The sequence below is a fragment of the Sciurus carolinensis genome, chromosome 16 (genome assembly GCF_902686445.1).
Source record: "Sciurus carolinensis chromosome 16, mSciCar1.2, whole genome shotgun sequence".
NCBI classification, from domain to species: Eukaryota; Metazoa; Chordata; class Mammalia; order Rodentia; family Sciuridae; genus Sciurus; species Sciurus carolinensis.
In genome coordinates, this window is record NC_062228.1 from 52,891,798 (window position 1) to 52,919,545 (window position 27,748).

The 27,748-nt window shown below is 56.1% G+C and overlaps 1 protein-coding gene across 2 annotated transcripts; it reads left to right on the forward strand.

The window, feature by feature from the left end:
- Clptm1 (CLPTM1 regulator of GABA type A receptor forward trafficking) lies at positions 1-27,713 on the forward strand. 2 transcript variants are annotated; one of them, XM_047529548.1, is made up of 14 exons: positions 1-69; positions 6,424-6,536; positions 14,593-14,716; positions 15,642-15,800; positions 17,629-17,746; positions 21,857-21,942; positions 22,534-22,654; positions 23,151-23,395; positions 23,881-23,974; positions 25,353-25,543; positions 25,805-25,900; positions 26,163-26,298; positions 26,745-26,912; positions 27,021-27,713. In XM_047529548.1, the coding sequence occupies exons 1-14, from the start codon at positions 16-18 to the stop codon at positions 27,284-27,286; spliced, it is 1,971 nt and encodes a 656-aa protein (XP_047385504.1). In that variant the 5' UTR covers positions 1-15; the 3' UTR covers positions 27,287-27,713. The 2 variants fall into 2 exon arrangements, with proteins under 2 accessions (XP_047385504.1, XP_047385505.1); XM_047529549.1 differs by lacking the exon at positions 1-69 and adding an exon at positions 289-379.
- The last annotated feature ends 35 nt before the right edge of the window (positions 27,714-27,748 follow it).

Genomic DNA, 27,748 nt, shown 5'->3' on the forward strand with positions numbered 1-27,748 from the left:
ACTCAAGGGGACAGAATGAACAGAACTTGTGGGAAGTGTACGCGTTGCCCCAAAAGTCCTGGAACTTCGGTGCACGCAGTTTTTCTTCTGGGTGAAAACAAACGGGCTGCAGGGCAGGAGGAGAGGCGGAGTACGGTGGCTAGTTTGGGCCTTTCATAGACGGAAGTGGGGCTTCGGAAAGGCGTGGCTGCGGCACTCCTGGCGGATACCATTGGGTCGGACAACTTGTGAAATCTCGCGCGATTGAGCTGATGCCGTCGGGGACGGGGCGGGGCTGGCGGCGGGGGCGGGGACCCGGAGCGGGAAGATGGCGGCGGCGCAGGAGGCGGACGGGGCCGGCAGCGCCGTAGTGGCGGCCGGGGGAGGCGGCTCCGGTCAGGTACGGAGGCCGAGAGGGGCCTGAGGGGGCTCTTCCCCAGCCGGGGGGCCTCCCACGGGGCGTGTCCTGCCTCTCTTCGCGGAATCTGGTGCATTGGGGGCTCCATGGCTAGAGGGACCTTGAATATCGGGCCCAGGCGGGGTCGGGCCGCCCGGGAGGCCGGACAGTGGCGGGAATGGGGCCCTGTTGCGCGCCCGGTCCCCTGCACGCTCGTGCCGGACTCCCACTAGACTCTTCATTCGGCCCGGGAAGACCGTGGCGCGGTGGGGCGCAGGCTTGTTCCCAGGAGCCCTAGGTTCTTAACTCTGCGATTCCAGGCTCCAAGACCATTCCTAGAGTGGTCTGACGTCCTGGGTCTCGCCTGCAGTGCCTGAGACGTGGGCAGTGGTTAATTGGAAGTTTTCTGGCCCTGGGGAAGTCAGGTAATTATTGTTGGTAAGGGCACGGGCGGTGGAAGCCAATAGACCCATTTTACAGAAGGAATCCAAGGAACAGCGAGACTAAGGCGCTTGGAGAAGGTCACCCGGGTTAAGTATGACATCCATTCCATAGAAGCTGATCCAGGGTGTCTGGACTGGGATGGGTGTGCTTTTAGTATAAACTGACCCTGTGGGGGAATGGGTCCAAGTGCGGATGACTTCTGACCCATTGTTGCCTAAACTAAGCTGAGGCTGTTGAGCACCCCAGTTCAGGCAGCCACCATTCAGGCATCTAGGGAATGGATGGAGTGACAGCAAGGTGCTGTCGACCCACCCACTGGATGTCACTGACATGTGGGAGGCAGCTCCGGAGGGAAGTGCAGGTTGGGAGGGGAGAATGAAGCTGACTCTCTCTGTGACCTTGGGCAAGTTCCTTTCTGTCTTTGGGCCTTCAGAGATTAGTGGAGGACTTGGACAGGAGGGCCAGCCCTGTGATGGGCCACACAGATGGGCTCCAGCCATGTTCCTGCTGTCAGGGGAGTGGGAGGGGAGACTGCCATGTAAACAGAGAGTTATGCTCTTGGATGACTTGGGTGGTGACAGAAGTCTGGGTCAGGGACTCAGAGAGCCCAAAGGAGAGCAAATAATATCACCTGGGGAGGGCACCAGGAGGAAATTTGGGCGACAGAGCCCAGCATATCTGGACTGAGTTTTTTCAACATTTCCAACCAGGGTTTGGCAGCTAGAAAATGTTTAAGTTCATCTTGGAATGAAAATATGGGCCCTGTCTTCAGGGTCTTCCTGGTCTTTCAGAAAGGAGATCTTTCCTCCTCTAAGTTTCTATTGACTAATGGGTGAGGCTGACTCCGGTTGCCCTGAACTTCCAGATACCTAGATCCTCTCTTGTCCATCTCTGCTTGAAAGCTTTCAATGCTTATCCCTTTGCCTTTAGGAAAAAGTACTTTTTTTTTTTTTTTTTAGCAGATTGAGGCCTTGCATAATCTAACTCTTATTTAGATTAAACTAGGATTTCTCAGACTGGTGCTGTTGACGTTTTAGATTGAATACTCTTTATTGCGGGGGTTGCCCTGTGCACCTGCGGATATTTAGCAGCATCTGTGGACTCTATGTTCTAGAGGTCACTAGAATACAAACCCTTCCATACACACCCTTCCTTGGTTATGACAATAAAAATGTCTCCCGATGTTGCTGAATGACCCCTGGGAGCGGGGCAGAATTACTCTTGCTTGACTACCACTGGACTAGAGAAGGGTCAGCCACTCTGAATCTCTCCTGTGTGTGTGCCTTGAATCTCATTCCTCATCGCCTTCACATGCTTCTCCCTCTTCATGTGGGTGACATCTCATATGTCTTCTCCCCCAGAAAACCCTCTCTGATCCTCTCACACTGGGTCAAGTGTCCCCTCTGGGATCCCCTGTTCCACGCTACCCACTCTGGATTGCCAGTGTCTGGGAACAGGTGTGTGTGTGTCTCTTCTGGTGAAGTGGGAACCCTAGGAGGGCAGAGCCAAGGACTCTCTTGGTCACCATTGTGTCCCTAGCATTGCTCAGTTCAGGGCCAGGCACAGAGGAGATGCCCAAGGTTTGTGGAATTGAACCAGAAGCTGGACTGAGGTGAGGTTCCCCAACGCCCATGGTGGATCCAGGCAGATCATCGGCTGTGCCGGGAGCCCGGCTCCTCCTGTCCTGCCAGCCCCTGCAGTGGCAGCTGCTTCCTGGTCCCTTATGGATGTTCCTAGGTGTTGCGTGAGATTGGACATGCAGGTCCGAGAGTGGGAGCTGTGTCTTAGTCACTTGATGTGTTCATAGTCCCCGCCACCATCCACCAACTCAAGGGCCTAGCACAGCTCTGGAGTGGGCAGACCCTCACCCAGTTGGTGACACAGCCAGCTTGCTGGTCTTTTAGCCAGGAGCTCAGGCCTCCTAGAACCCACAGCGCCACCATTTACTCCTTCAGCTGATAGGGGTTGAATCAGTACTGCCTGCTGGGGACACAGCTGTGCACAAATAGGCCCTGCCCTCTCAGAACTCCTGCTCCACTAGTATGAACAGGGACACATAGTAACAAGATAAATAGGAAGAAGACACCGTGTCCCAGATGGCAGCAAGTACTATGGACAGAAGTGAAGCTATGGTGGGGGTGGGGGGTTGGTTGATGGAAGGCTGCAGTTTATTTTTTGGTTCTGGAAATTGAAGCTGGGGGTGCTTTGTAAATGACTTACAACCCTGGCCCTTCCTTTTCTTTCTTTTCTTTTTTTCTTTTTTTGTGGACACAGGGTCTCACTAAGATGCTGAGGCTGACCTCAAACTTGTCACCATCCTGCCTCAGCCTCCTGAGTCACTGGGATTGCAGGTGTGCACCACCATCTCTGGCTGGTTGCAGTTTATTTCATTAAAAAAAATTTTTTTTTTTTTTTGTATTGGGATTGAACATAGGGGCATTGTACTACTGAGCTACATTCCTAGCCCTTTTATTTTTTATTTTTGAGACAGGATCTTGATAAGTTGCTAAGGCTTTGAACTTGGGATCCTCCTGCCTCAGCCTCCCATGTTACTGGGATCCCAGGCATTATGCCCAGCTGGCTGCAATTTAAATAGGTGGTTCAGGAAGGCTTCACTGAGGAGGTGACACCCGACCAAAGACCTGAAGGAGGTGAGGGAGGAAGTCACAAAACTATGTGAGGGAAGAGCTTTTCAGGTAAATGAAAGCTGCTGCAAAGGCCCTGGGGTGGAACATGCCCGGTGTGATGAAGGAATGGCACAGGCTAGTCAGTGCCTCTGGGGGCGGGGGGCCTGCGGGTTGCCAGGCCCTTACTCTGGGGGAATGGGGAGTCAATAGAGGTCTTTTCCCTCTTCCTCAAGGTGTAGCTTAGCTACTGTAAACTTGTTTGTGGTTGGTGTACAGTGGAGTGGCCTTTAGTATAGTTGTGCAGTGAAGAAATACCACAGTCTGGCCTGAGAACGCCCTGGATCCTTAGAATCCACAGGGAGTGGCCTTAGGACTCCCATGGGACTCCCCTCCTCACTGCCCAGATCTGGTCTGCTCCAGGCCTCTGTAAAATGCTGTGTTATTTGCATATAACCTATACAGCGGTCACTTCTAGAGGACTTACAGTACCTAATAACAGTGTGAATACTGAGTAAACAGAAGAGAACACTGGTGCTGCGCACTGTAACCCCAGCAGCTGGAGGCTGAGGCTGGAGGATCGCAAGCTCAAGGATAGCCTCGGCAACACGGCGACACCCTGTCCTAACACAAAAGATAAAAAGGACTGATGTAGCTCAGTAGTAAAGCGCCCCTGGGTTAATCCCCAGCACCCCACCAAAAAAGCAGTCAAAGTTTTACTGTATTGTTTAGAGAATAACAATAAGAAAAGCGTCTGTACATACACAGTATGGATGCAGGTCCCCCACCGGAGTATCTCCATCCGCAGCAGGTCGAACCCTTGGCTGCAGAACCCACTAATGTGGAAGCAAACTGGACTTCATCCCCTTCAAAGGTCCCCATCTCCCACCACTGCCCTTGTGTTTTTGGTAACAGGGAGTGATCCCAGGGACACTTACCCACTGAGCCCCAGTTCCAGCCCTTTTTATATTTAGAGACAGAGTCTCACTGAGTTGCTTAGGGCCTCACTAAGTTGCTGAGCTTGGCCTTGAACTTAGATCTTCCTGCCTGAGCCTCCCCAGCCTCTGGGATTATAGGTGTGTGCCACCACACCTGGTCCCCAGCCTTCTTGTCTTGAGACTGGGTTTCACTAAGTTGCCAGCACTGGCCTTGAACTTGCAGTCCTCTTGCCTCAAGCTCCCAAGTCCTGGAATCGAAGATGCCACACGTCCAGTCCCTCACCCATACTTTTCTCTCTTGCCAGAACCCTGTCCTTGGGCTCCCCATGGGGCTACCTGTCTTGGCCAGAGGGGTCTGACACAAATGTCACAGGTAGCCCCTCAGAGAGCCTCTGATCCCCAGTCCTCTGGGATCCCACTCGCACCCTGGTTGCTGTCGTTATTCCTTCTTGTTTTTGCAGAGCACTTTTTCCGTTGGTCATTTTTATTGTCCTGTTTACGTGACCTGCACGTGTTCCTGCTGGACCCGGGTCTGGGCGGGCAGGCCATCAGGGAGCCACCGCAGGCGCGGGGCCTGGAGCACAGAGGCGTGCAGGCAGCACGGTTCTCATCACACCAAGGAAGCTCTCCTCCCTAATTTGTACCAGTATTTTTATAACCTGGCTCTCAGGTCAGGGAGGTAAAGTGACACGTCCAAGATGTCACAGCCAAGAACTGTGGGACCAGGACCCTGCTTCCGACCTCAGTGTTGTCCTGTGCTTTGGGAAGGCAGGAACGTGCTTCTGCTGGTGACGGGACAGGAGGAGACAACACCTGTAATGCACCAGCCCCAGCCTTCGCCCCTGTTCCCGAGGCACTTGCTGTCTGTCAGGCGAAGTGGACAGGGAAGACAGGAGTGGCCCTGTGGGGTGGGCCGGGCAGTAGGGCCTGGGGAGCATGAGGGGACAGGTCCTCTGGGGACAGCAGAGCTGACTGTTGTCATGCTGTGCCCAGTGCTGCCCTATGCTGGACAGTACTCCTGACTAGACTGGCCCGGAACAGCTCTGGTTCTGCCTCCTAATTGTGAGGGGACAGTAGCAGGAGGGACAAGGACAGCATGGGAAGGCCAGCAGGGTGCAAGGAGGGGCAGGCAGGGTCCTGCTCAGACTGCTCTACACCTCTCCTCAGGGTTTTTCTGCCTCTGAGCCTTATTCCAAGTGAAGGCTCCTCAGTGGTCCCCCTGCCCCTGTCATCCTGTTTTGGTCGTCCTTCCTGAGTGACCCAGACCAGTGGCTTCACCCCTCAGGGCCTCGCTCTTTTCTGCATGGAGCTGTTGGGAGCCAGGCCACAGGCTTGTGTGTGCGGGCTGCGTTCAGGCACCCACCCTCCTGCGTGGCTCTTGTGTCTGTCTCGCCTCTGGACCAGCAGCCCCTGGAGGGCACGACTGGGCACCCAGGAGCCCGCAGGAACTTTTCACCCAGGGAAGGACCTTTCAGGTAGACCACAGCCTGGCACAGCCTGGCACCTGTCACAGGACCCTTCTCGTGTCTCCAGTAGACACCTTGCGTATCCTGGCTGCAGCCTCGGGCTGATGCAGCCCCAGCCTCACACTGGCTGCCCTTGCCTGCTGCCTCGCACCTAGCATGGCCTTCCCTCCGCCTCCCACACCCACTAGCTTGCTGCACTTTCGATTTCAGCTCCCTGAGCCTGGACTGGGCCAGGTGTCCCTTCTGGGGTCCTGCATCCCAGCCCTGCCCACTTTGGGTCACCACTGTCTAGAGATAGGTCTGTCCCTGGGTTATAGATCCCTACCCAGGAGGTCACCCAGGACTGTGTGGGTTACCACTGTGTCCCCAGTACAGAGGTGGTGCTCAGGAAGTGTTTTCCCCCTGAGAGAAGACGACGCAGCACCCTACCTGGTGCTTGCATTTATTCATTCTCCAACTGTTGATCAAGCCTTCTCTGTGCTCGGCCTGCCTGGGCCTTGGTGGGTGGTAGTACCTAAAATAGCCCTGTCTCATGTCCCATTCCCCCTCCTAACTCTGCTGTATGTCCCCCACAGGTGACCAGCAATGGCAGCATTGGGAGGGACCCGCCGGCGGACACCCAGCCCCAGAACCCACCACCCCAGCCAGCACCCAACGCCTGGCAGGTCATCAAAGGTGTGCTGTTCAGGTGAGCAGCTGGGGCTTTGGTTTGTTTACTGAAAAACTCTGAATAAGGAAAGCATAAAAATTAGGCGGCGTGTTGAACATCTGGAATCTCAGCAACATGGGAAACTGAGGCAAGAGGATCACAAATTCAAGTCCAGTCTGGACAACTTAGCAAGACCCTGTCTCAAAATAAAGAATGCAAAGGTCTGGGGTCTGGCTCAGTGCGGAGCACTGGCTAGCACGTGTAAGGCCCTGGACCCAAGCCCTGGCACCATTAAAAAAAGCAAAGAACTGGGTGGTGGCCCCCGCCTGTCATCCCAGTGGCTCAGGAGGTTGAGGCAGGAAGATCTGAAGTTCAAAGCCAACCTCAGCATCTCAGCAAGGCCCTGAGCAACTTAGTGAGAACCCCATCTCAAAATAAACAATTAGAGGACAGCTCCGTGGTAAAGGGCCCCTGTGTTCTACTCCCAGTACAAAAAAAGAAAAAAAGCGTAAAAGGAAAACACCTGAGGATAATGGTCATGCCACATGTCCAGGGTCGAGGTGGCGTCTGGGTTGGCTTTCTCAGAGCCCTCTCTCCTTGACTTGCAGCCGCCATCCCGTGTGTCCACACAGGGTCTCCCCTCTGTGGGAATTTTTAAACATTTTTAGTTGTAGATGGACATAATACTTTCATTTATTTAGTTTTTTTTATGAGGTGCTGGGGATTGAACCCAGTGCCTCACACCTACTAGGCAAGTGCTCTACCACTGAGCCACAACCCCAGCCCAGGTCCTAGTCTGTTATAAGGAAACCGGTCATAGTGGCTTAGGACCTCATATAACCTGAGTAACATCTTGATTTTATTTTATTATTTATTTATTTATTTATTTATATTTCTTTTTTTGGTGATGTTGGGGATTGAACCCAGGGTCTTGTACTTGCAAGGCAAGAACTCTACCAACTGCGCTATATCCCCAGCCTGATTTTATTTTATTTTGTGGTACTGGGGATTGAATTCAGGAGTGCTCTATCAGTGACATATATCTCTAACCCTTTTTATTTTTCATTTTGTGACAGAGTCTCACTAAGTTTAGTGAGATCCCCCTGCCTTGGCCTCCTAAGTAGCTGGGATTACAGTAGCTGGGCCCCGCTTTGTTTATTTAAAAGGTTTTATTCATTTGTGCTGAGGGTCAAACCCAGGGCCTCATGCGTACGAAGTACATGCTAAGTTGCCTGTTAGTCATTATTTATTATTATTGCTATCTAAAAACCTTGAGGTACCAAGAATTACTCCTTCAATGTAGGAATTTTGGGAAACATGATTGAGTTCACAACCCATGCTTAGTGATAGAGGACTTACCTAGTGTGCTTAGAACCCTGCCTACTACAATCGCCAGCACTGCAAAAAAACACAAACATTTACCATTTGAAGTGTATATATATAATACACACACACACACACACACACACACATACACACACATATATATTCTTTTGAACAGGGAATTGAACCCAGAGACACTTTACCACTGAGCTACATCCCTAATCCTTTTTATTTTTTAATTTGAGACAGGGTCTTGCTAAATTGCTGGCCTCAAATTTGCTGTCCTGCCTAAGACTCCTGAGTTGCTGGGATCGCAGGTGTACACCATCATGCCCAGCTATTTTAAGCCTTTCTAAGTGTAGGCTCTTGTGGCATTCAGTATATTCACATTGCCAGGTGAGATTGCACACTCCTGTAATCTTGGTGACTTGGGAGGCTAAGGCAGGAGGATCACAAGTTCAAGGCCAGTCTGGGCAACTCAGTGAGACCCTGTCACAGAATAAAAAATAATACGGACTGGGGTTGTAGTTCAGTGGTAAAGTACCCCTGGATTTAATCCCTAATACCCCCAAAATAAAAATAAATAAAAAATAAAAGGTCTGGGTGTAGCTCATTGGTAGAGTGCCCCTGGTTGCACCCCCAGCCCCCCACCAGACACAGAAGTACATTCACCCTGTCACATACCTGTCACACTGTCCACCTTTGGACATCTTTCATCTTCCCAAACTGAAACTAAAACCCACTAGATACTGACTCCCCCGCTTTGTCCTCCCTCTGCCTCTGACAACCTGTATGCTTTCTCTCTGTCTTCTGGCTCTAGAGATTGAACCCAGGGGCACTTTACCACTGAGCCACACCCCCGTTTTTTTTTCCCCCTAAATTTAAATTTTTAAATCTTGAGACAGGGTGTTGTTAAGTTGCCAAAGTTCTTGCTAAGTTGCTGAGACTGACCTTGAATTCGCAATCCTCTGGATTGCAGGCATGCACCACCATACCCAGCTCCACCTATCTGCTTCCTGTCCCTGTGACTTTTACCGCTTGGGTTAGCTCTAATAAGTGGCCTCAGACAGCCTTTGTTCTCCTATGACAGGGATGGCTCCCTTTTGTGTATGGATTCGCACGTTCCTTCCCAACGATGGGACTCGGGGTTACTTCCTCAGTGCCCAGCTGCTTGAAGTCTTGGGGGATGCTGGGTGGAATTGGGGTGATATATCTGTCACTTGGTTTTGTCCCTGTCTGTCTACACCTAGTGAGAGACCCTTTTTCTGCTCTGTGCCCTTATTTACCCATCTGCAAAATGGACATTTCTTTCTTATGTTCTTTTTGGAGAGGTACTTTAGTCAAATGGTCAAGAGACCATGTCATACAATTAGGCAGTCATTTGTCCCTTTACAGCTGTAAGGAATTACACAGCAGAATATCTAATTATTTTCTTCTTTTTCTTCAGGGGCACTCTACCACTGAGCTACATTCCCAACAATATTTATTTATTTGAGACAGGGTCTCATGGAGTTACCCAGGCTGGCCTTGAACTTGTGATCATCTGGCCTCAGCCTCCTGAGTCACCAGCATTACAGGTGTGCACCACCACACCTGGACAGCAGAAGTGTTTAAAAACAGAAGTCTCCTTAGCTAGAATGTCCGCACATCCCCACAGCCAGCTGCAAGGAAGGCTGGGAAATGGGCTGTTTATTCTGGGGACCCAAGCACCCTGCTGAAAAGCAGCGATTCTGTTCCTGAAATAAAAGAGGGTGGTTCTGTGGGGGCAATGATCTGTGTAGGTTGTTAGCAGATCTGGTAATCAATTAGATTTTCCCCTAAATTTATAAATTATATATGTTTATTGTACAAAATAAAACAATTTAGACAACACAGAAGAGTATCAGGAAAAACGTACAGGGCCTGGCAGTGTAGCTCGGTGGTACAGTGTTTACCAAATCCGAGGATACACAAGTCCCGTGTGTAAAATGATGTTGAGTCTGCGTATAACCTACTCACGTTCTCCCATTTACTTCAGTGATTTTTGTGGGTGAGGGGAAGGAATTGAACCCAAGGATGCTTTACCACTGAGCCACATCTCCAGCCCTTCTTAATTTTTTCTTTAGAGACAGTTTTGCTAAATTGCCTAGGGCCTTGCTAAGTTGCTGAGTCTGGCTTTGGACTTGCCATCCTTCTGCCTCAGCCTCCTGAGCCACTGGGATTGCAGGCGTGTGGCATTACCCCTGGCATTCCTGTTTACTTTAAATCATCTCTGGATTGTTTATAATACCTAATACAATGCAGATGCTGTATAAACAGGCGTTACACTGTACTGTTGAGGGGATAATGAGAAGAAAAGAGTTTATGCATGTTCAGACACAGTTTTCATTTTTAAATGCTTTCAGTCTGTGGTTGGTTGAACTCACCTAATTGAAACCTGGAGCTTGAGAGGCCGACTGTAATGAAAAGATGTGACTTGGTTGGTGGCCATCTGGTGAGCACATACCTAGCAATTGGCCCTTAGTGGGATCACATGAGGATGCGCAAAGACAAACTTGTTTAAGAAAGATTATGAGCAACCCGCTTGTCCAAAATAGGGAATCAGCTAACGTCATTTGGGGTCAGGGGAGGTTGAGGGGACAGGCAGCCTCGGACGGCCTGGAGGAGTGGGTCTTCTTCCCGAGTCACGGCTCTGTCACCTCTCAGGTGTGGCACCTGCTCAGGTGATCACCGCTCTTGTCCCTCAGTTTCCATCTCACAGATGGTAGTGCTGACCAAGAGTCATCAAATGGATTCCATGAGAATCCGTACCACCAGGGCGCAGGTGTGACCTTTGGATTGCTTTTGTTGTTCAATTAAAAAAAAAAAAAAATTAGGAAACAGAAATAGCTAAAAAATAGCCCACAACATCTGACACAGTCATCAACTACATTCTTGCTTGGGACAGAGTCACCTGCCTCTCGTGTCCTCCAAGGTGTCATACAGCCAGACGTGATGTCACACGCCTGTAATCCCAGTGACTCAGGAGGCTGAGGCAGGAGCATCGCAAGTTCAAAACGAGCCTTAGCAACTTAGAGAGGCTCTGAGCAACTCAGCAAGAGCCTGTCTGAAAGTAAAATGTCAAAAGGGCCGGGCTGTGGCTTGGGGTAGAGCACTCCTGGGTTCAATCCCTGATACCACAAAAACCAAAAAGGTGTCATGCAGGTTGCTGAGAACTGTGGGAAGGAAGTCTCCAGTGTTCAGCCCCGTGGCTGGGCATGTTCCCACCTCGGCTGCCCCAAGCTTCTCCACCATGTATCTCTCGTCCATGTTCCCTTCTCCAGTGGCCACATAACAGTTAAGGATTTTATTCTGTATCACTCATTTTTCATGGCCCAGCAGCTCTACATAGATTATTTTTGTCCCTCCCTTCATTTTTGCAGAAGAAAAGGACTATGTTACATACTGTCCTGCTCCTTGGTGTTTTCTCATTAACAGTGTATCTGAGAAATCTTTCTGCATCAGTACATAAGGGAGCTTGCTTCAGAGAGATTTAATACAGCCTCGCTGCAGGCTCATTTCCTCCCTGAGAACCAGCCGGCGCCACGGATCAGTGGGGTGGGTGCTCACAGACCATCTTGTCTGGAGTCATCTTTTAAGTACTTTTTTTTTTTTTTTGGTACAGAGATTGGACCTGGGGCGCTTAACCAGCTCTAGCACTTATTCTTTATTTTGAGACAGGTTCTCGCTAAGTTGCTGAGAGTCTTGCTCAGTTACTGAGGCTGGCCTCAAACTTGTGATCCTCCTGCCTCAGCCTTCTGAGCCACTGGGACTACAGGCGTGTGCCCCCACGTCTGGCAGCGCTTTTTATTTTTAATTTTGATTCAGGGTCTCACTGGGTGGCCCCAAGCTGTCTTTCAATTCGTGATCCTCCTGATTCCGCCTCCCCAGTAACTGGGCACCACGACCACTGCCCCCTGCCCGTCCACACCCCCAGACGGTGCTGGGAATGGAAACCAGGGTCTTGTGCACGTTAGGCACACACTTACCTCTTAGTACTTTTTTCTTTTCCGACAGGTCTCACTGTGTTTCCTGGGCTGTCCTCGAACTCGTCATCCTCCCGTCTGTGTTGGAGTTCTTAAAATGAGATTCAGGGTTTATTTCTCCCCACAGCTTTAGGGAGGTTATGTGACGTGGGCCTTTTTCGGGGCAGGGGTGGTGGTGTGCCTTTGGTAACTGGGATGGAGGTGGCCAGCAGCTGGGTAGAGAGGAACGGGGAGAGGAGGTTCAATCCCAGGACTAGGGATTGAACTCAGGTGCTTATTTTATTTTGAAACAAGGACTCACAAGGTGGCTGAGGGAGGCTTTGAATCTGTAGTCCTCCTGCCTCGGCCTGTGGAGTCACTGGGCTTACAGGCCTGCACTTCTGTGCCCAGCTAGGAGTTTTAATTGATGTCTTTTCATATATTTTCAGCTGGGTGTGGTGACGCACACCTGTAAACCCAGCTCCTCAGGAGCCGGAGGCAGAAGCATCGCAGGTTGGAGGCCAGCCTGCAGCGCTCTAGAGCCCCTGTCTCAGAATAAAATACAAGCCAGAAGGGTGCTCGGGGTGTAGCTCGGGGCAGAGCGCTGGCCGAAGCACGCTGGAGGCCCAGGGCTCAATTCCTCGTACTGAGAAAAAAAGGAAAGAAATCATGTTTACAATTGTTCTGAACTGGTGCCTGTAGAGTACCGACCTGGGGCGGAGGGAGGACTTAACGTCTGTTTCATTTGCTTCCTTGAGTAAACTGACAAGTGTTAGGAGGGCCCGTGCCCTGCAGGCCTGGGTCCATGGGCAGGGTACAGTCTCCATAAGCCCTCCCAGAAGGTCCTCAAGACCACGGTGCTATAGGGACACAAACATGTTCTCCAGAGAATAGGGACCTGGAGCCCCAGAAAGAGCTGGTTTCATCTGCCTGGTTTTATTCAGGGGACTTTCCTTCTGGGACCCAGAAGCCCAGAGGGATGAGAACCTCCATAAGCCCCTCGCTAAGCAGGACGGAGCTGCCTGTGGGTGTCCTTGCTCCCAAATGTTCCTTGGGGTATTTACTAAAATGGGAGCTTCTCATGGAGGCGGCAGGGTCCCTAGAGAATACCAGCCGTGTGCATCAGGGACTTCTTAGGGAGGCAGCAGATGGCTGAGCTAGGCCACGGCCCCTGAGACCCCAGACTCCTGGGCTCCATGGCTTCTGCAGGCAGAGGCAAGTCCCTGTGCCAGCTCCTGCTCCTGGTGGGGCTCAACCAGCAGGCAACCTGCCCACGCCGGCAGCCACACCTGGCACTTTCCCACTCCAGAGCTTTTGTTCTTTTTTTGTGCGGGGAGGTTAGGGGGGTACCGGCTATTGAACTCAGGGGCACTTAATCACTGAGCCACATCCGCAGCCCTATTTGGTATTTTATTTAGAGACAGGGTCTCACTGAGTTGCTAGCGCCTTGCTTTTGCTGAGACTGGCTTTGAACCTGTGATCCTCCTGCCTCAGCCTCCCCAGCACTGGGATCACTGTAGGTGTGTGCCACTGTGCCCAGCCAGATCTTTTGTTCTTGTTGGACTGGGGTTGGAGCCCAGGGCCTTGTGCATGCTAGGCGAGCGCTCTGCCACCGAGTTGCACCCCAGGTCAAGATCCAGGCTTCTCAGCCAGACATGGTGGCACGTGCCTGTAATCCCAGCCTCTGGGAGGCTGGGGCAAGAAGATTGCAAGTTCAAGGCCAGCCTCAGCAACTGAGACTGCCTCAAATTAAAAATAAAGAGGACTGGGGTTGTGACTCAGTGGTAGAGCACCCTTTGTTCAATCCCTAGTCTCTCGCTCACAAACACACATACTGAGCCACATCCCCAGCCCATTTTATATTTTATTTTGAGACATGGTCTTGCTAAATTGCCTAGGGCCTTGCTAAGTTGCTGAGGCTGGCTTTGAACTCGCAATCCTCCTGCCTCAGCCTCCGGAGCCACTGGGATTACAGATGTGTGCCTCTGTGCCTGGCCTTTCCTGTTGTTTTTTTAGGAAGACAGGATCTTGCTGTCTTGCCCAGCCTGGCCCTAACTCTGGGGCTCCAGGCATCCTCCTGCCTCAGCCTCCTGAAGAACTGGTGCTGCAGGCGTGCACCACCATGCCTGGCTGTGGTTTTAAGTTTTTCCTGAAAAATTTTTGTCTGAGCTTGTTGACTGTACGAATGCAGAACCTGCAGATGCTGTGGGCCAAATGTGTTCTCACTTTATCAATGTTTGTAATTCCAAATATGAAACGCATTGATACAGTCTTAGTATACCGGTTGATTTTGGCTCCTCCGGAGGGTGAGCAGGTCTGGAGAACCTCATCCCTTGAGACTAAACGCAAGGCTGACCCTGCCCACCACCGTTTCTCCAGCTCTCAGTTGATGTGAAGTTTGAAAATGTTCCTTCTTTGAAGGTTTTGTGCCTCTGAGATACTGGGACTCTAGATTCTTAGGATTCTCTCACATGGGGAAGCCCAGGGTTGGGACATCGTGTTGCCCAGGTGTGGGAGTTTCTAGGCTCTGAGCCCTGTGGCCTCGTGGCTGCTGGAGCTCCTGGGGGAGTCAGTGCGGAGCCAGGCAGTGCCAGGCCCCCAGCACAGGCACCTGAGGCCTGTCCCCAGACCTCACCTGGGGCCATCTTGCCATCTCAGCAGCCCTGTGACTGCCTTCTTGGGGACCCTCCCCACTTCATCACCAGCCCCTCTCCGGACCCCAGGCAGCCGGTGCCCAGCGAGGGGCGGTGGGCCGGGCCAGCTCACCCGCTGTGTGCTTGCCTCCTCAGGATCTTCGTCATCTGGGCCATCAGCAGCTGGTTCCGTCGAGGGCCGGCCCCTCAGGACCAGACGGGCCCCGGGGGAGCCCCGCGCGTCGCCAGCCGCAACCTGTTCCCCAAAGACACTTTAATGGTAACTCCTGGGTGGGAGATGGGCAGGATGTGGAGGGGCGATAGGGATGAGGGCAGCCGGGAGGGAGCAGACCTGGTCGTGGCCACCGCCGGCTTGTGAACAGGCAGAGCTGAGCAGGGCTGAGTACCGGGCCAGCACAGCAGGCAAACCCTGTGCCGCCCAAGGGACACGGAAGGAAACCGTGAACTCTTTGGCTTGTTTTTTGGTGCTGGTGACTCTGAGGAGGGCAGTGGCACAGGCTTCACTCAGTTATTCAAAAACTATGAGTATAGGTTCTTCGCTTTGTTTTTTTAGAAGTATGCAAGGGAGGCCGCAGGGCGGGGGACGGGGCAGGGCGAGGAACGGCCTGCAGCCTCCGCCCGCCTGGCCTCTGCACGCGGTGTTCTCAGCTCCCCATGCGGTTCCCCAGCTTCTGTTGGAAGGGTGCTGTTCTTGAGTCACAGGCCTTGGGCTCCAGACTCAGATGGCCTGGGGAAGGAGGGTGTCCTCCAAAGCCTGCCTCCCCTATGAGTGGCTAGCCTTGGGCCTGCAGAATGGTGGAGGGGGACAGTCAAGGAGGGATGCTGTCCTCGGAGGTCCTGCTCTTTTCCACCCTAAAATTCTTTCTTTTTTCCTTCTTTTTTTGGTCCTGGTGTGTGAATCAGGTGCTTTACCATTGAACTATATTTTTGTTTTGAGACAGGGTCACACTAAGTTGCTGAGGCTGGTCTCAAACTTGTAATCCTCCTGCCTCAGTCTCCTGATTCAGGCATGCACCACCACGCCTGGCTCCTGCCCCTAAATCCTAACTGGAGGGTGGCCACTTGAGGTGCTCTGTGCTCATTGATGTCACACTCAGAGCAGGACAGGTGGACCCTCCGTGTCAGTGTGCTGCCACTTCCCCTTCCTGTGCTCTTTATCCACCAACCTTCACCCCTCCCCACAGAACTTGCACGTGTACATCTCAGAGCACGAGCACTTTACAGACTTCAACGCCACGTCGGCCCTGTTCTGGGAACAGCACGACCTCGTGTACGGCGACTGGACCAGTGGCGAGAACGCTGATGGCTGCTACGAGCACTTCGCCGAGCTCGACATCCCGCAGGTGGGGCACTCCAGGCCCTCAGGAGGGGCTCCTCCCGGCCGACCCTGAGGTCCTGGGCTTCCTCTGCCCCCTGAGGAGTGGACGGGGGGACTGGCCTAGGATCCTCCCTGCCGCCTCCAGGACTGCAAAGTCCAGGCGTTAACCAGCGAGCGCAGTGACCATCTCCAGGGCCGCCTCATCGCCTGCTGTCAGGAGGCCCAGTTTCAAAATAATGTCAGCGCCCCCCGAGCCCTTACCCTGCAGGGAGACTCTGCACCCCGTGCGGCAGCCTCTGTTACCGTCCCCATTTGGCAGATGGGGAAACTGGGGTCCAGAGAAGTCTGGTGACTGCCCAGGATCATACAGCTCACGAGAATTCGAAACTCAGGGCCTCTGTCTCTGGATGCCGGCAGCCTGGGTTTGAATGGAGCCTCTTCCAGGCTTGGTCACACTCCCCCCGGGTCCTCACAGCCTGCTCGACTCCCCATCCTTCCCTGTCCACTCTGCGCCTCACTGTCTGGGGACAGATCTTTCTCTCTTGTGAGATTCTGAGCCCTGCGAGGGTTGAGGCTGTGACTGGTTCAGTCAAATCCGTGTCCCTGTCACTGTGACCCAGCCAGGCACTGGGCACAGGGTCAGCAAACATCAGGCAGTGAGGGGACTCTTCTTCGGGAGCTCCCTGAGATGAGCCCTCCGCCTTTTCCTCGGCAGACCTTCCCAGCGTAAAGCGTGGGGCACCTCTGCCCGTGTCTGGGTGGCTGGAAGGGTGGGACACCACCTGCCATGATGCCAAGCCTCAGCCCCGCCCCAAGGCCCAGAGGAGGCTGGGCCTGACCAGTTCACCAGCGGGAGCTGCTCCCGAGGACTTGGGTCTCACCGTCCCAAGGCGGGGTCAGGGATGGGCTTAAAGGCAGGCCCTGGGGTGGCCGGGTGACCCCGAGCTCTGCCCAGATGAAGAGGCAGGCTCGGAGCTGTCCCAGGTCTTCCACTGAGAGCACGCGGGCGACCTGCCTCCTCTCTTGGCCTCGGTTTTTTCATCGGTGCCCAGTGAGAGCAGCCCCTCCTGGGAGGCGGGAGAGTTCTGGTGAGAAAGGCTGGGGCAGAGCAGGCCAGTGGGAGGCAGGACCCAGCGGGGGTGGCAGCGTGTCGGGCCTGGGCTCTGCTCCACTCACTCGCCCCATATTCTTTTTCAGGGAGTGGGACTGGGGATTGAGCCCGGGCACTCGACCGCTCAGCTGGCCCCCGCCCTTTTTCTAAAATTTACTTTGAGGTAGGGTCTCACTAAGTTGCTGAGGCTGTTTTCACACTTGGATCCTCTTGCCTCAGCCTCCCGCGTAGCAGGGGTTACAGGCGTGTGCCACCATGCCTGGCCACCCCTGTACTCTTTAATCCCTTCACGTGAGCCCCCGTCGTCTTCTCTGAAATGGGGCTGTCCTGGGACCCCACTCACTGCACAGGGATTCGCGCTGATGGCTAGCTCAGGTAGGGGCTGCCGTGTGCCGTGCCAGAGCAGGAGGACCGTGGTAAGGCTGGTGTGTGTGGGCCTGTCTTCTGTCCGGCAATGACAGTGGCTGCTGGTGATGGTGACCAAGGCCTCACTGTGCCCTGTGGACACTGCTGGGTGCTCTGGATAGGCCTCCTTGCAGTGTGGTCTGACCAGCTGCTGACCCACGTCCCTTCGTTGGGCACTGAGCTCCCCAGCGGTGGTGGGCTCGGACCCTGTCTGAGTCTAGTGTTGCTCTAACCACCCGCTGCTCTCCCCACCCTGGGCCCTCGGTAAACAGCTGGAGAGGTGACACACAGGCCTTCTCCCTTCTCCCGCCCACCCGCCTGCCCGTGTGTCTTTCAGAGCGTCCAGCAGAATGGCTCCATCTATATCCATGTCTACTTCACCAAGAGTGGCTTCCACCCAGACCCCCGGCAGAAGGCCCTGTACCGCCGGCTTGCCACCGTCCACATGTCCCGGAGTAAGTAGAGCTCCAACAGCCAGGACCCGCCCTACGGGGCCCAGCATCCTGGGTCCCCGGGCTGGAGTGGTGTACAGTGAATCCCAGGTGGAGAAGAGCAGGCGGGAGCCCCATGCTGGGTGGGGGCCGGGTGGCAGGAGGTACTCACACCACCACCCTGCACCCATCCCATGGCCTCAGCGCGCAGACCACGGAGGCGAGGGCAGGGGAGAGCAGGTGGAGTGGAGGCTCCTAGAAGGGGAGACAGCATTCCGGGGCTGGCGGGTTGGGCGTGTGCAGAGCCCCACCAGTTGAAGTGGGTGCTCAGATACCCTGTGGACCAGCTGCAGGGTGAGTGGCAGGGGAGCCGGGTGGGGCTTGAGATGGGGATAGGATCTTTTTCATTGCGTGTGTGGTGGCGCAGTCTTTCCCTGCGGTTGCTGGGGCACACACTGCCTTTGGGGGAGTCTCTGCATGTGTGTTTTGTGGAACACAGCCTGGCTCCTAGGTTGTCCATTCAACAGGGTCCCATGACCGTCGGTTCCCATAGTGAGGTCCAGATACAGCCCATCCTCGAGGAAGCATTTCAAGGACTCTCCCCTCTTTTCATGCTGCCTGGTGCCCTGGGCAGTGCTAAACTCCCCCTGGGAGAATCTTGATGGGGTGGACAAATCTCCAGACACTCTCAAGTGACCCTGAGAAGCCCTGGGCGAGCTGGATGCTTGTAGCTTCTTTCGTGTCTGTGCAGGGGCTTGAGCCCAGGGTACCTTCCCACCCACCATACCCCCAGCCCTTTTTATTTTTAGTTTTAGGTAGGGTCTTGCTAAGTTGCCCAGGCTGGCATCAAACTTGTGATCCTCCTGCCTCAGCCTCCCGGTTCCTGGGGTTACAGGTGTGTGCCACCGCACCTGGCTGTTGGTAACCTCTGACATGACCTGTATTGAAACCAAGGTTCTCTCCGCCCGGTGCACCTGGTTAAATGTTTTAGATCTCTTATTGCACATATATGGTTTAAAATTCAAATCCTGCGTCAGCTCAGCAAAGCCCAGGTTCCTGCCGCTCCTCAGTCCATGCTGCTGTTTCTCTGCTGCCAGGCCCCAGGGCTCCCATAGACAGGTCAGCACTGGAGTTTCTCTCTTTGTCGTTGGTGCTGAGGGTTGAGCCCGGGTGCTTTACCTCCGGGTACAGCACTTCCTTAAATACTTTTGAGTATGTGACTGTTATTCACTTCTGAACCAGCAGTGAATGTGGTTATTTCTTTCCCTTTCTGCCATATTTCATGTTTTCCGGGAAGCTAATAATTGTCTTTCTATTTCCCTGGCTCTCTGTGATATTCCCTTGAGTCCATGGTCTCCTTTCAGCACCCAGAGAAACCTCTCACTGTCCCTGAGTTCCAGCAGCTCTGGAGAAGGGCTCCTTCTGAAACCCCATCCCCCATTCTCCTACTTTGAAATTTATACTCTACATAGCTTTTATTTTATTAAGAACTATTTATTAAGAACTATTCCCAACATCTCCTTGGGCTTGGTTAGACCCATCTGCCTGTTTTGGTGACACATGTCATTGTTTTTGTATGCGTCAGGTCTTCCCTGCTCCCTTTGGTTTAAAAATATTCTGAAGGATGGTCATTCTGTAAAAGAAAGTTGGTGAGCTCATGTCAGTCCCCAAAACTAGTTTGGAAAAGTCCCCTGGAGTTTGCCGGGCACATTCTACGCAAGTGTTCCTAGGAGCGTGTTCAGCGTCTTACCCGCTGACTGGCTCCCTGGAGAAAGCTGGCGAGAGGTGGGGAGAGGTGGCCTGAGAGGCTGCAACCTACCAGGATGGTCCCCGTGGGTGTGTCCCTGCAGTGCATGTGTCAGAGGACTGGGTCAAATTGTGTGACACCTCAGAGGTTGTCATGAATGTAACCCAGGTGGGTCCTACTTGATCACATGATCATCCTAGTGAGCTGTCTGATGCCTGTGTATGCTGTGGTTTTGACTTTGGTGAGTGTGACTTGTCACTTGTGTGGCGAGGTTGTTCATGGGCAGTGCGACAGATGTCAAAATAGTCTGTAAAGTAGGCACTGCCACTACTAGACCTGAAAAGCCCCCAAAGTCACCCAGGCTTTCCCCTGCCCCAGCCTCTGTGCTGGGACCCCTCAGCAGGGACATGGAGGAACTTGGACTTGGCTGCCTTTGCCACAGGGTAAAGAATGAAGATGTGACCAGACGAGCTCCTTTTGTTCCCCAAAGGCCAGCATCAGGGTCCAGAGTGGCACTGTGTGGGGAGCCGCAGTGTGGACCAGAGGCTGTTTGCAGTTCCTTCTGGAGAAAGAACCAACAGTAAAAGGGGCAAATGAAACAAATAGATTTATGTTAATGGTGGCATGATCCACATGGAATCAGTGTGGAGTGAGCATGAGGCCAGCGAGCATGTAACATGGCACGTCTCCCACTGACCAGCCACACGGGCCAGTGACCACCTTACGGGTGATCTGGAGAATAGGAGGCTTTTTGCTCCCCTCCACAGCCGGCCCATCTCCTGTGAGAACCCGTTCCTGTTGAGCCGAGCCCTCCCTCCACGCTCCCCGCCCTGCGCTGCCCTGTGGTCTTGCCCAGCGCCAGCCTCCTCCCTCTGCTAGCCACCCCTCCCAGGTGAAGATGGCGGGCAGCATGGCCTTCCAGAGTTCAGCCTCTAGGGTACCCACCGTCTGGCACTCACTGCTGCCCTTGGATGTAGGTGCCACATCTCAAATTAGTTAATTTTCTTTTTGTTTCTTTTTAAATTTTGGGGGGGTACTGGGGAATGAACTCAGGGGCACTTACCCGCTGAGCCACATTTTGTGTTTTATTTAGAGACAGGGTTTCCCTGAGTTGCTTATTAGCACCTCACTTTTGCTGAGGCTGGCTTTGAACTCATGATCCTCCTGCCTCAGCCTCCCGAGCTGTGGGATTACAGGTGCATCCCACCACGCTTGACTTTTCTTTTCTTTTTTTTTTTTTTTTTTTTTTGAGATGGGGTCTCCTGGTGTTCGCCAGGCTGGTCTTGAACTCCCGGGCTCAAGTGCCTCTCCCGCCTCTGCCCTCCAAATAGCCAGACCTGCAGGTGCACACCACAAGCCCAGCTTCAGATGGGCTGATGAGGACAGCCAAGTGCTGGTGTGTGTGTTGGCGAGAGTGCAGGCTTGGGCCTCCTCCCGAGCCCAGGGAGGGACTCACAGCATCCCTGAGCTGGCAGGAGGCAGATCCCGGATTGTTTCCCGCGCACCTCTGTGGCCAGCTTCTTTCACCACCTCCATCCCCGCTGCCCACAGGGCAGGCTGAAGAAGGGTCCTGGCAGGGACAGCAGCCCTTCCCAGTAGAAAGCAGGATGGCCGTGGGGCACGTGCAAGCACTAGCCTACCAGCGAGTCCAGGCAGCATCCAGGCAGGGTGCAGGGAGCCCGGGGGCCAGCCTGGCCTTCCCAGGAGGAGCGAGGGCAGCCCTGGCTGGGGCGTCACAGCCCCCGAATGCTTCTCGTGTTGGGGCTCCGGGCCTTCTCCAGACTCCATGGCCACCTGGTCATGGCCATGTGCTGCGCCATTCCAGCCTGTGCACACGCATCCGTGTTCAAGTGTGCTCAGGGGAGTCGCGGGAGGATGGGACAGTCGGTCTGAGACATCCAGGCTGAGAAAGGACCAACCATGCAGACTGCAGGGGACAGTCACAGGGAGACGGGACAGCTGTCTAGAGGCCCAGGGTCAGCAGACTTGAGGAGAGAGGGCTGAGGCAGCGGTGGTGGAGGTCAGCTCAGGTGCTGCCCCAGGTACATACTTACAAAGCAGTCGCCTGCCCAGCATTCGCCCTCCACGGAGGTCAGAGGGGGAGTGGCCTCTGGGAGGCCAGGGAGAAGGCACCCCCAGTTGTCTGGGAGGGACACCCGTGGGATGTGCAGTGTGGTAGCTGGCGTCCCCCACTGGGCTGTGGAGCAGAGCAGACAGGCGGGTTCCAGAGGAGCAGACGGGTGGCAACGTCCCTGGGAGGGTGGGACACCTGGCTCAGATTTGGGAGGCCATGGAGGCTTTCCAACTCAGCACTGCCAGGTGGGCAGGGCCTGGCGTCTGGACAGCAGTGCCCTCAGGCCTCATGCCTCTCGCCCTCCTGCCCTCAGTGATCAACAAGTACAAGCGCAGGCGGTTTCAGAAAACGAAAAACCTGCTCACGGGGGAGACCGAGGCCGACCCCGAGATGATCAAGGTGAATACAAGTGGGGCCGTCGGGCCGCAGGGACAGCCGGGTGGGTCACCCTCAGCTTCCAGGCCCCTGGCTCGCGGTACTCCTGAGCTGCGTGTCCCCTGAGCCACGTGGTAGCTGGGAATCCTGTGGAGTGGGAGAATCTACCTGTAAGCCTCTCGCTGGCTCTTCGAGGGGTCCTGCCACCAGTTCCATGTTCAGACGGGGACACTTGCCTAAAGCCTCATACCCAGGCAGGATGGAGCAGGACTCATCCCCTGACTGCTGGCTACAGTAGAGGCACTGGAATGGGCTGGGGAGGAATTGTGGGCTGCAGGCCCTGGTGGGCTGAGAAACAGGTGGCCCGGCAGGCATAGGCTTGCGCCCTGGGTGGCCCAGGTAGGAGAGGCTGCCACGCAGGAGCGTGGGGTCTAAGGACTGGCGTGGGGCTGGCCAGAGCGAGTCCTCTACCGTGGCTGCGGTGGTGGAGGTTCGGCCTTGACAGTGTTGTGGGCGCTCTCAGGAGGGGGCCCTTCAGGGGTAGGCGAGTGGAGGGCAGGCCGCTGGTCCCTTTGCGTGCCTCTGAGGCCCGTGGCCATCCCCGTCTCCCCTCAGAGGGCCGAGGACTACGGGCCTGTGGAGGTGATCTCCCACTGGCACCCCAACATCACCATCAACATCGTGGACGACCACACGCCGTGGGTGAAGGGCAGCGTGCCGCCTCCCCTGGACCAGTGTAAGCCCGGCCCAGCGGCAGCTCGCAGAGCCTGGGGAGGGTGTGGGGCCCTCGTCCGTCTCCTGGCCGTGCCCGGGAGACCTCTCTAGGTCTTCACCCTTCCTGAGCTCCCGCCCCTGGCCTGCCTCCTGTCACACCCATGCGGCTGGTAACCCAGGACTGGCCACCATGTGCCAGAGTCAGTCTGCAGCAGGGTTCGTCCAGCGCACAGGCATTTCCAGAAAGTGCATCCGCTGCGGCTTTTGCAGCTGAGGCAGTGCCTTAAAAATCCTGAGTTCTGAGTGATCCTGTAAAACCAAGGACATGTGGTCACCCCAGGGCAGCCGGGTGCTACGGAGCCCCTCTGCCTTCTTCAGTGGGGCCCCGTGCCCTCCACTGAGATCGGGGGCCCACAGCCCGGAAATGTCCCCCACCCTCCAGTGCTTGTCAGCGGGGCCCCGTTGGGTGCCCGGCCCCCTGGCTGGGCTGAGCAGGGCTCCGCCCTGTGTGCCCTCAGACGTGAAGTTCGACGCTGTGAGTGGCGACTACTACCCCATCATCTACTTCAACGACTACTGGAACCTGCAGAAGGACTACTACCCCATCAACGAGAGCCTGGCCAGCCTGCCGCTGCGCGTCTCCTTCTGCCCGCTCTCGCTCTGGCGCTGGCAGCTCTACGCGGCCCAGAGCACCAAGTCGCCCTGGAACTTCCTGGGTGACGAGCTGTACGAGCAGTCAGATGAGGAGCAGGATTCAGTGAAGGTGAGCGCCTGCCGGGTGTGGCTGTTCCCGCCTGGGGCCTGCCTCCCAGCTTCCGGTGTCCTTGTCACAGCTTTCTCTTCACTGGGCCAGGCCCCCTGATCTGGACCTGCGCCGCCCTGCCTTCTGACTTCAGGTCTCTGCCCTCGCTGCCCCTAAGTGCCTTCCTGTTGCCATCTTCCACCCTGGCTATGTGACACTGGAGCTGGGCTGTGTGTGCCTGGGTCGGGTGGCCTGGGTGGCCGCTGTTCCTCACTCCTGCTGTCCCTTCGTGTCTCTGCCCCACCCCTCTCCCTGTCTGCCCCTCCCTGCGTCGTCTTCACGTCTCTGCATCATGTCCTTCATTCCGCCCGTCTGCCCTTCTCTGACCAGCTCTCCTGAAGGCCCCAGGAGAAGGCCTAGGGGTCGTCAGCAGGCCTGAGACGGTGCCCTGGGCAGGAGGGTGGCTCTGGGCAGGGACAGGCAGTACTCACAGCCCCTCCCCACAGGTGGCCCTCCTGGAGACCAACCCCTACTTGCTGGCGCTCACCATCATTGTGTCCGTAGTCCACAGTGTCTTTGAGTTCCTGGCCTTCAAGAACGGTAGGTGTGGGACCCCAGGGCCTCTGAGAGACCTGTGGGGCCTGGGGTAGGAGCAGGGTCTGCCCTTCGTCCCCACACCTCCCCCTACCTGGGATCTCTCAGTTCCACTTTCCAGAAGCCTGGTGAGCTGGGGAGGGACAGTGACCCCAAAAGTCCCAACCCAGAAACTCCCACCCAGCAGGCATAGAGCAGAGGGAAGCCTGGACCTGCTGCAAAGGCAGAGGCCAGGATGGCACCATCAGGAAGCAGGCCGGGGAACTCCAAGGCCAAGAGCAGGGAAGCCCCAGAGTGGCTCCCAGCCTGCCTGGCGGGAAGGCAAGAAGGCCGCTGGGTCCTGAGGCCGGCTGTGCTAGGCACTGTTGAGCCCCGAGGAGGCTGTCATTAGCCTCAGGTACAGCAGAGGAGGCCCAGATCAGAGCTTAGGCCATTTCCCAGTGTCACCTACAGTTCCAGCCTCTGTTTCACCCTCGAAAGTGGGGCCCCCAGGAGGAGGGGGGCCTGCAGCTACTGCCCAGAAGAACCTACGTCCCACTGCAGTCCCTGGTGTGACCTCCATGGGGACTTGGTTGGCTGGCACACGGGAGATTCACTGGGCACTGGCTCACTAAACCCTCCGCCACCCCTGGGCCCGTCTGCTGGGCTCCTCTTGTCCAGAGGAGAGATGAGGCTCATGGAGGTGCGGGTGCTCCCCGGGGTCACGGCAGGGAGCAGAGCTGCCGCCTCTGCTCCAGGCTGCCTCCCGCCCCAGGAGGGACTCAGCTAGACCTCCCGCCAGAACTCGGTCTCCCATTCTTGCTGATGGGGGCTGGGGGGTGCTGAGGGGGTGAGCAGAGTGAGCCGAGCTCTGGGACTGGGGCAGGTGGGCCCTGGTCCACAGCCCTGAGTGCCCGCTGGCCGGGTGTGACTGTGGGTGTGCTCTTGCTTCCGGGAGCCAGCGGTGGTGTGCTCCTGGGGCTGCATTTGTCAGCCTCAGCCTGGCTGGGCTCAGGGGTGTGGCTGACCTGGGTCCCACAGGCTGTCCAGTTGGAGACTAGAGCCCAAGGGTGTCCACAGTCAGTTCCTTTAAGACGCGGGGAACTGGAGGAGGTCCCCAAGCGTGTGCCCCAGATCTTCCCATCCAGGGAGGCAGGACGGACCACGGTGTGGCACATGCCACATCGGATTCTGCCACATCGGGCTGTGACCTCAGGGAAGCAGTGTCCCTTACGAGCTCTTGGCACTGTGCACAGTGACCATCTGTCTGACCTGCAGACGAGGGACGGCACCCAGGGGCCCTGGGTGCTCCTGACCTGCGGGAGGACCACAGAGGTCCTGCCACTGGTGAAGAGGGACCCTCCCCAGGGAGGGCTCCTCACCGCCCGCTCCCTTCGGCTCACAGACATCCAGTTCTGGAACAGCCGGCAGTCCCTGGAGGGCCTGTCCGTGCGCTCCGTCTTCTTCGGCGTTTTCCAGTCTTTCGTGGTCCTCCTCTACATCCTGGACAACGAGACCAACTTTGTGGTCCAGGTCAGCGTCTTCATCGGGGTCCTCATCGACTTGTGGAAGATCACCAAGGTCATGGACGTCCGGGTACGTCAGGGCCACCATTGCTATTGCGGGGCCTGTGGGGAGGGGACTGTGCCACCCAGCCCAACCCCGGAGCTGACCTCTGGGGCTTTCCCGACGCCTGCTTTGCTCCCTGGACCAAGGGGATTTTCACACCAGGGGATTTTCTGGGTCATACGTCGGCCAGGGGAACTGGGAACAGTGGGGAGGGAGTGCACTGGTTCTGGCTTGGGGACATCAGGAGCCAAGGCCACCGCTGAGCCCAACCTTCTTTCCTTTGTGCAGCTGGACCGGGAGCACAGGGTGGCAGGGATCTTCCCCTGCCCGACCTTCAAAGACAAGTCCACGTACATTGAGTCCTCTACCAAGGTGTACGACGACGTGAGTGTCCCCGCAGGCCGGGGTTGGTCTCCAAGTACCCGCACGGCTGAGGAACGGGGGCTGAGCCATCAGCCTCCCAACTGCTGAGCCCACGATTTGGGGCCTGTGTCACACCCTGTGTCCCCTGCCTGCCAAGTCCAGAGTTCCCAGGGCTCCCTGGAAATTCCCCCGGCCCAGCTTGCCAGGCCAGGTGTGGGTGGGTGAGGGCGGGAGCTAGGTGGGGCCCGCAGAGCCAGCCACAGCCCTGCCTGTGACCCCACAGATGGCCTTCCGGTACCTGTCATGGATCCTCTTCCCGCTCCTGGGCTGCTATGCCGTCTATAGCCTCCTGTACCTGGAGCACAAGGGCTGGTACTCCTGGGTGCTGAGCATGCTCTACGGCTTCCTGCTGACCTTTGGTGAGCCCAGCAGATGGGGTGGGCATTGTCTGTGGAGTCCTAGGCCCGCTCTGGGCAGTGCCAGGACACAGCACCATCTAGTCAGCAGACTGTGCCCTCCCAGGGCTTCACCGCCCCTGGGGGAGGCAGATCTGTCCCAGACAGTGACAGCCCAGGTGGAGAGGTGGGATGTGGGGGTCTGGGGGGCATCTGGCCCCACTGGTGGTCAGAGGGCTTCTGGGAGGGCCGAGCATGGGGGCCGATGAGAGGCAACCGGGGAGTCCACTCCAAGAGGGCTACCGGAGCACGGCCTGAGAGACGCCAGGGATGGGGCTGTGCAGAGATCTCGGGGCAAAGGTCCCGAGGCAGGGTATGCTGGGCTGTGATAGGGGCCCAGAAGGTCAGTGGGGCTGGAGGCTGGGGCACCCTGTGCCCCACACTCAGGGTGCCCTCCGTGGTCACTGCAGGCTTCATCACCATGACACCCCAGCTCTTCATCAACTACAAGCTCAAGTCCGTGGCCCACTTGCCGTGGCGCATGCTCACCTACAAGGCCCTGAACACCTTCATCGACGATCTGTTCGCCTTTGTCATCAAGATGCCCGTCATGTACCGGATTGGCTGCCTACGGGACGGTGAGGCGGGGCAGGCGGGGCTTGGCCCAGGTCTGGGGGAGGTGCCAGGGCGGCACGGGGCTGAGCCGGACCTTGAGGACCCTCCCCTTAACGCCGCCCCCTCCCCAGATGTGGTCTTCTTCATCTACCTCTACCAACGGTGGATCTACCGCGTCGACCCCACCCGCGTGAACGAGTTCGGCATGAGTGGAGAGGACCCCGCGGCCCAGGCCCCCGCGGCAGCAGGGGCCCTCACCCCCGCAGCCCCCACAGCCACCGCTGCCAGGGAGGAGGCCCCCGCGGCCCTGCCCGCCCAACCCAGCCTGGGGGCCAGCCCCGCCACGGAGCCCCAGGAAGCCCCTCCAAAGCCAGCAGAGGACAAGAAAAAGGATTAGTCGCGACTGGTCCTCCTCGTCCACTCCGGTTCCTGGCGACCACCACCCCCGCCTCCCTGGTCCCCTGCCGCCCCTTCCTGTCGCTCTCCCTGGACAGATGGGGCCGGGCGGCAGGAGGTCCCCTCGGGCCAGGGCCCAGCGTGTGACATGGGGGCTGGGCAGGCGGGGCTCGTTGTTGTGGAGGCGCCGTCTGTCCGTCCGTCCGTTTCCAGCCATCTTGCCCTGCCAGCCCAGCACCGCTGGGAATCATGGTGAAGCCGACGCGGCGCTGCCGAGGGGGGCCAGGCGGGCAGGGGCCGGGGCCCCTCTGTGGGACGCCTGCAGTCATCCATCGTCTTGTCCCTCGTTCCCGACCACCCCCTCCTCCCAGACCGCCACCCTTAACACAGTCTGGATTTAATAAATTCATGTGGGTGTTTAACTTAAACTCACCAGGCTTCCTGCCTGCCTGCCTCTGCCACC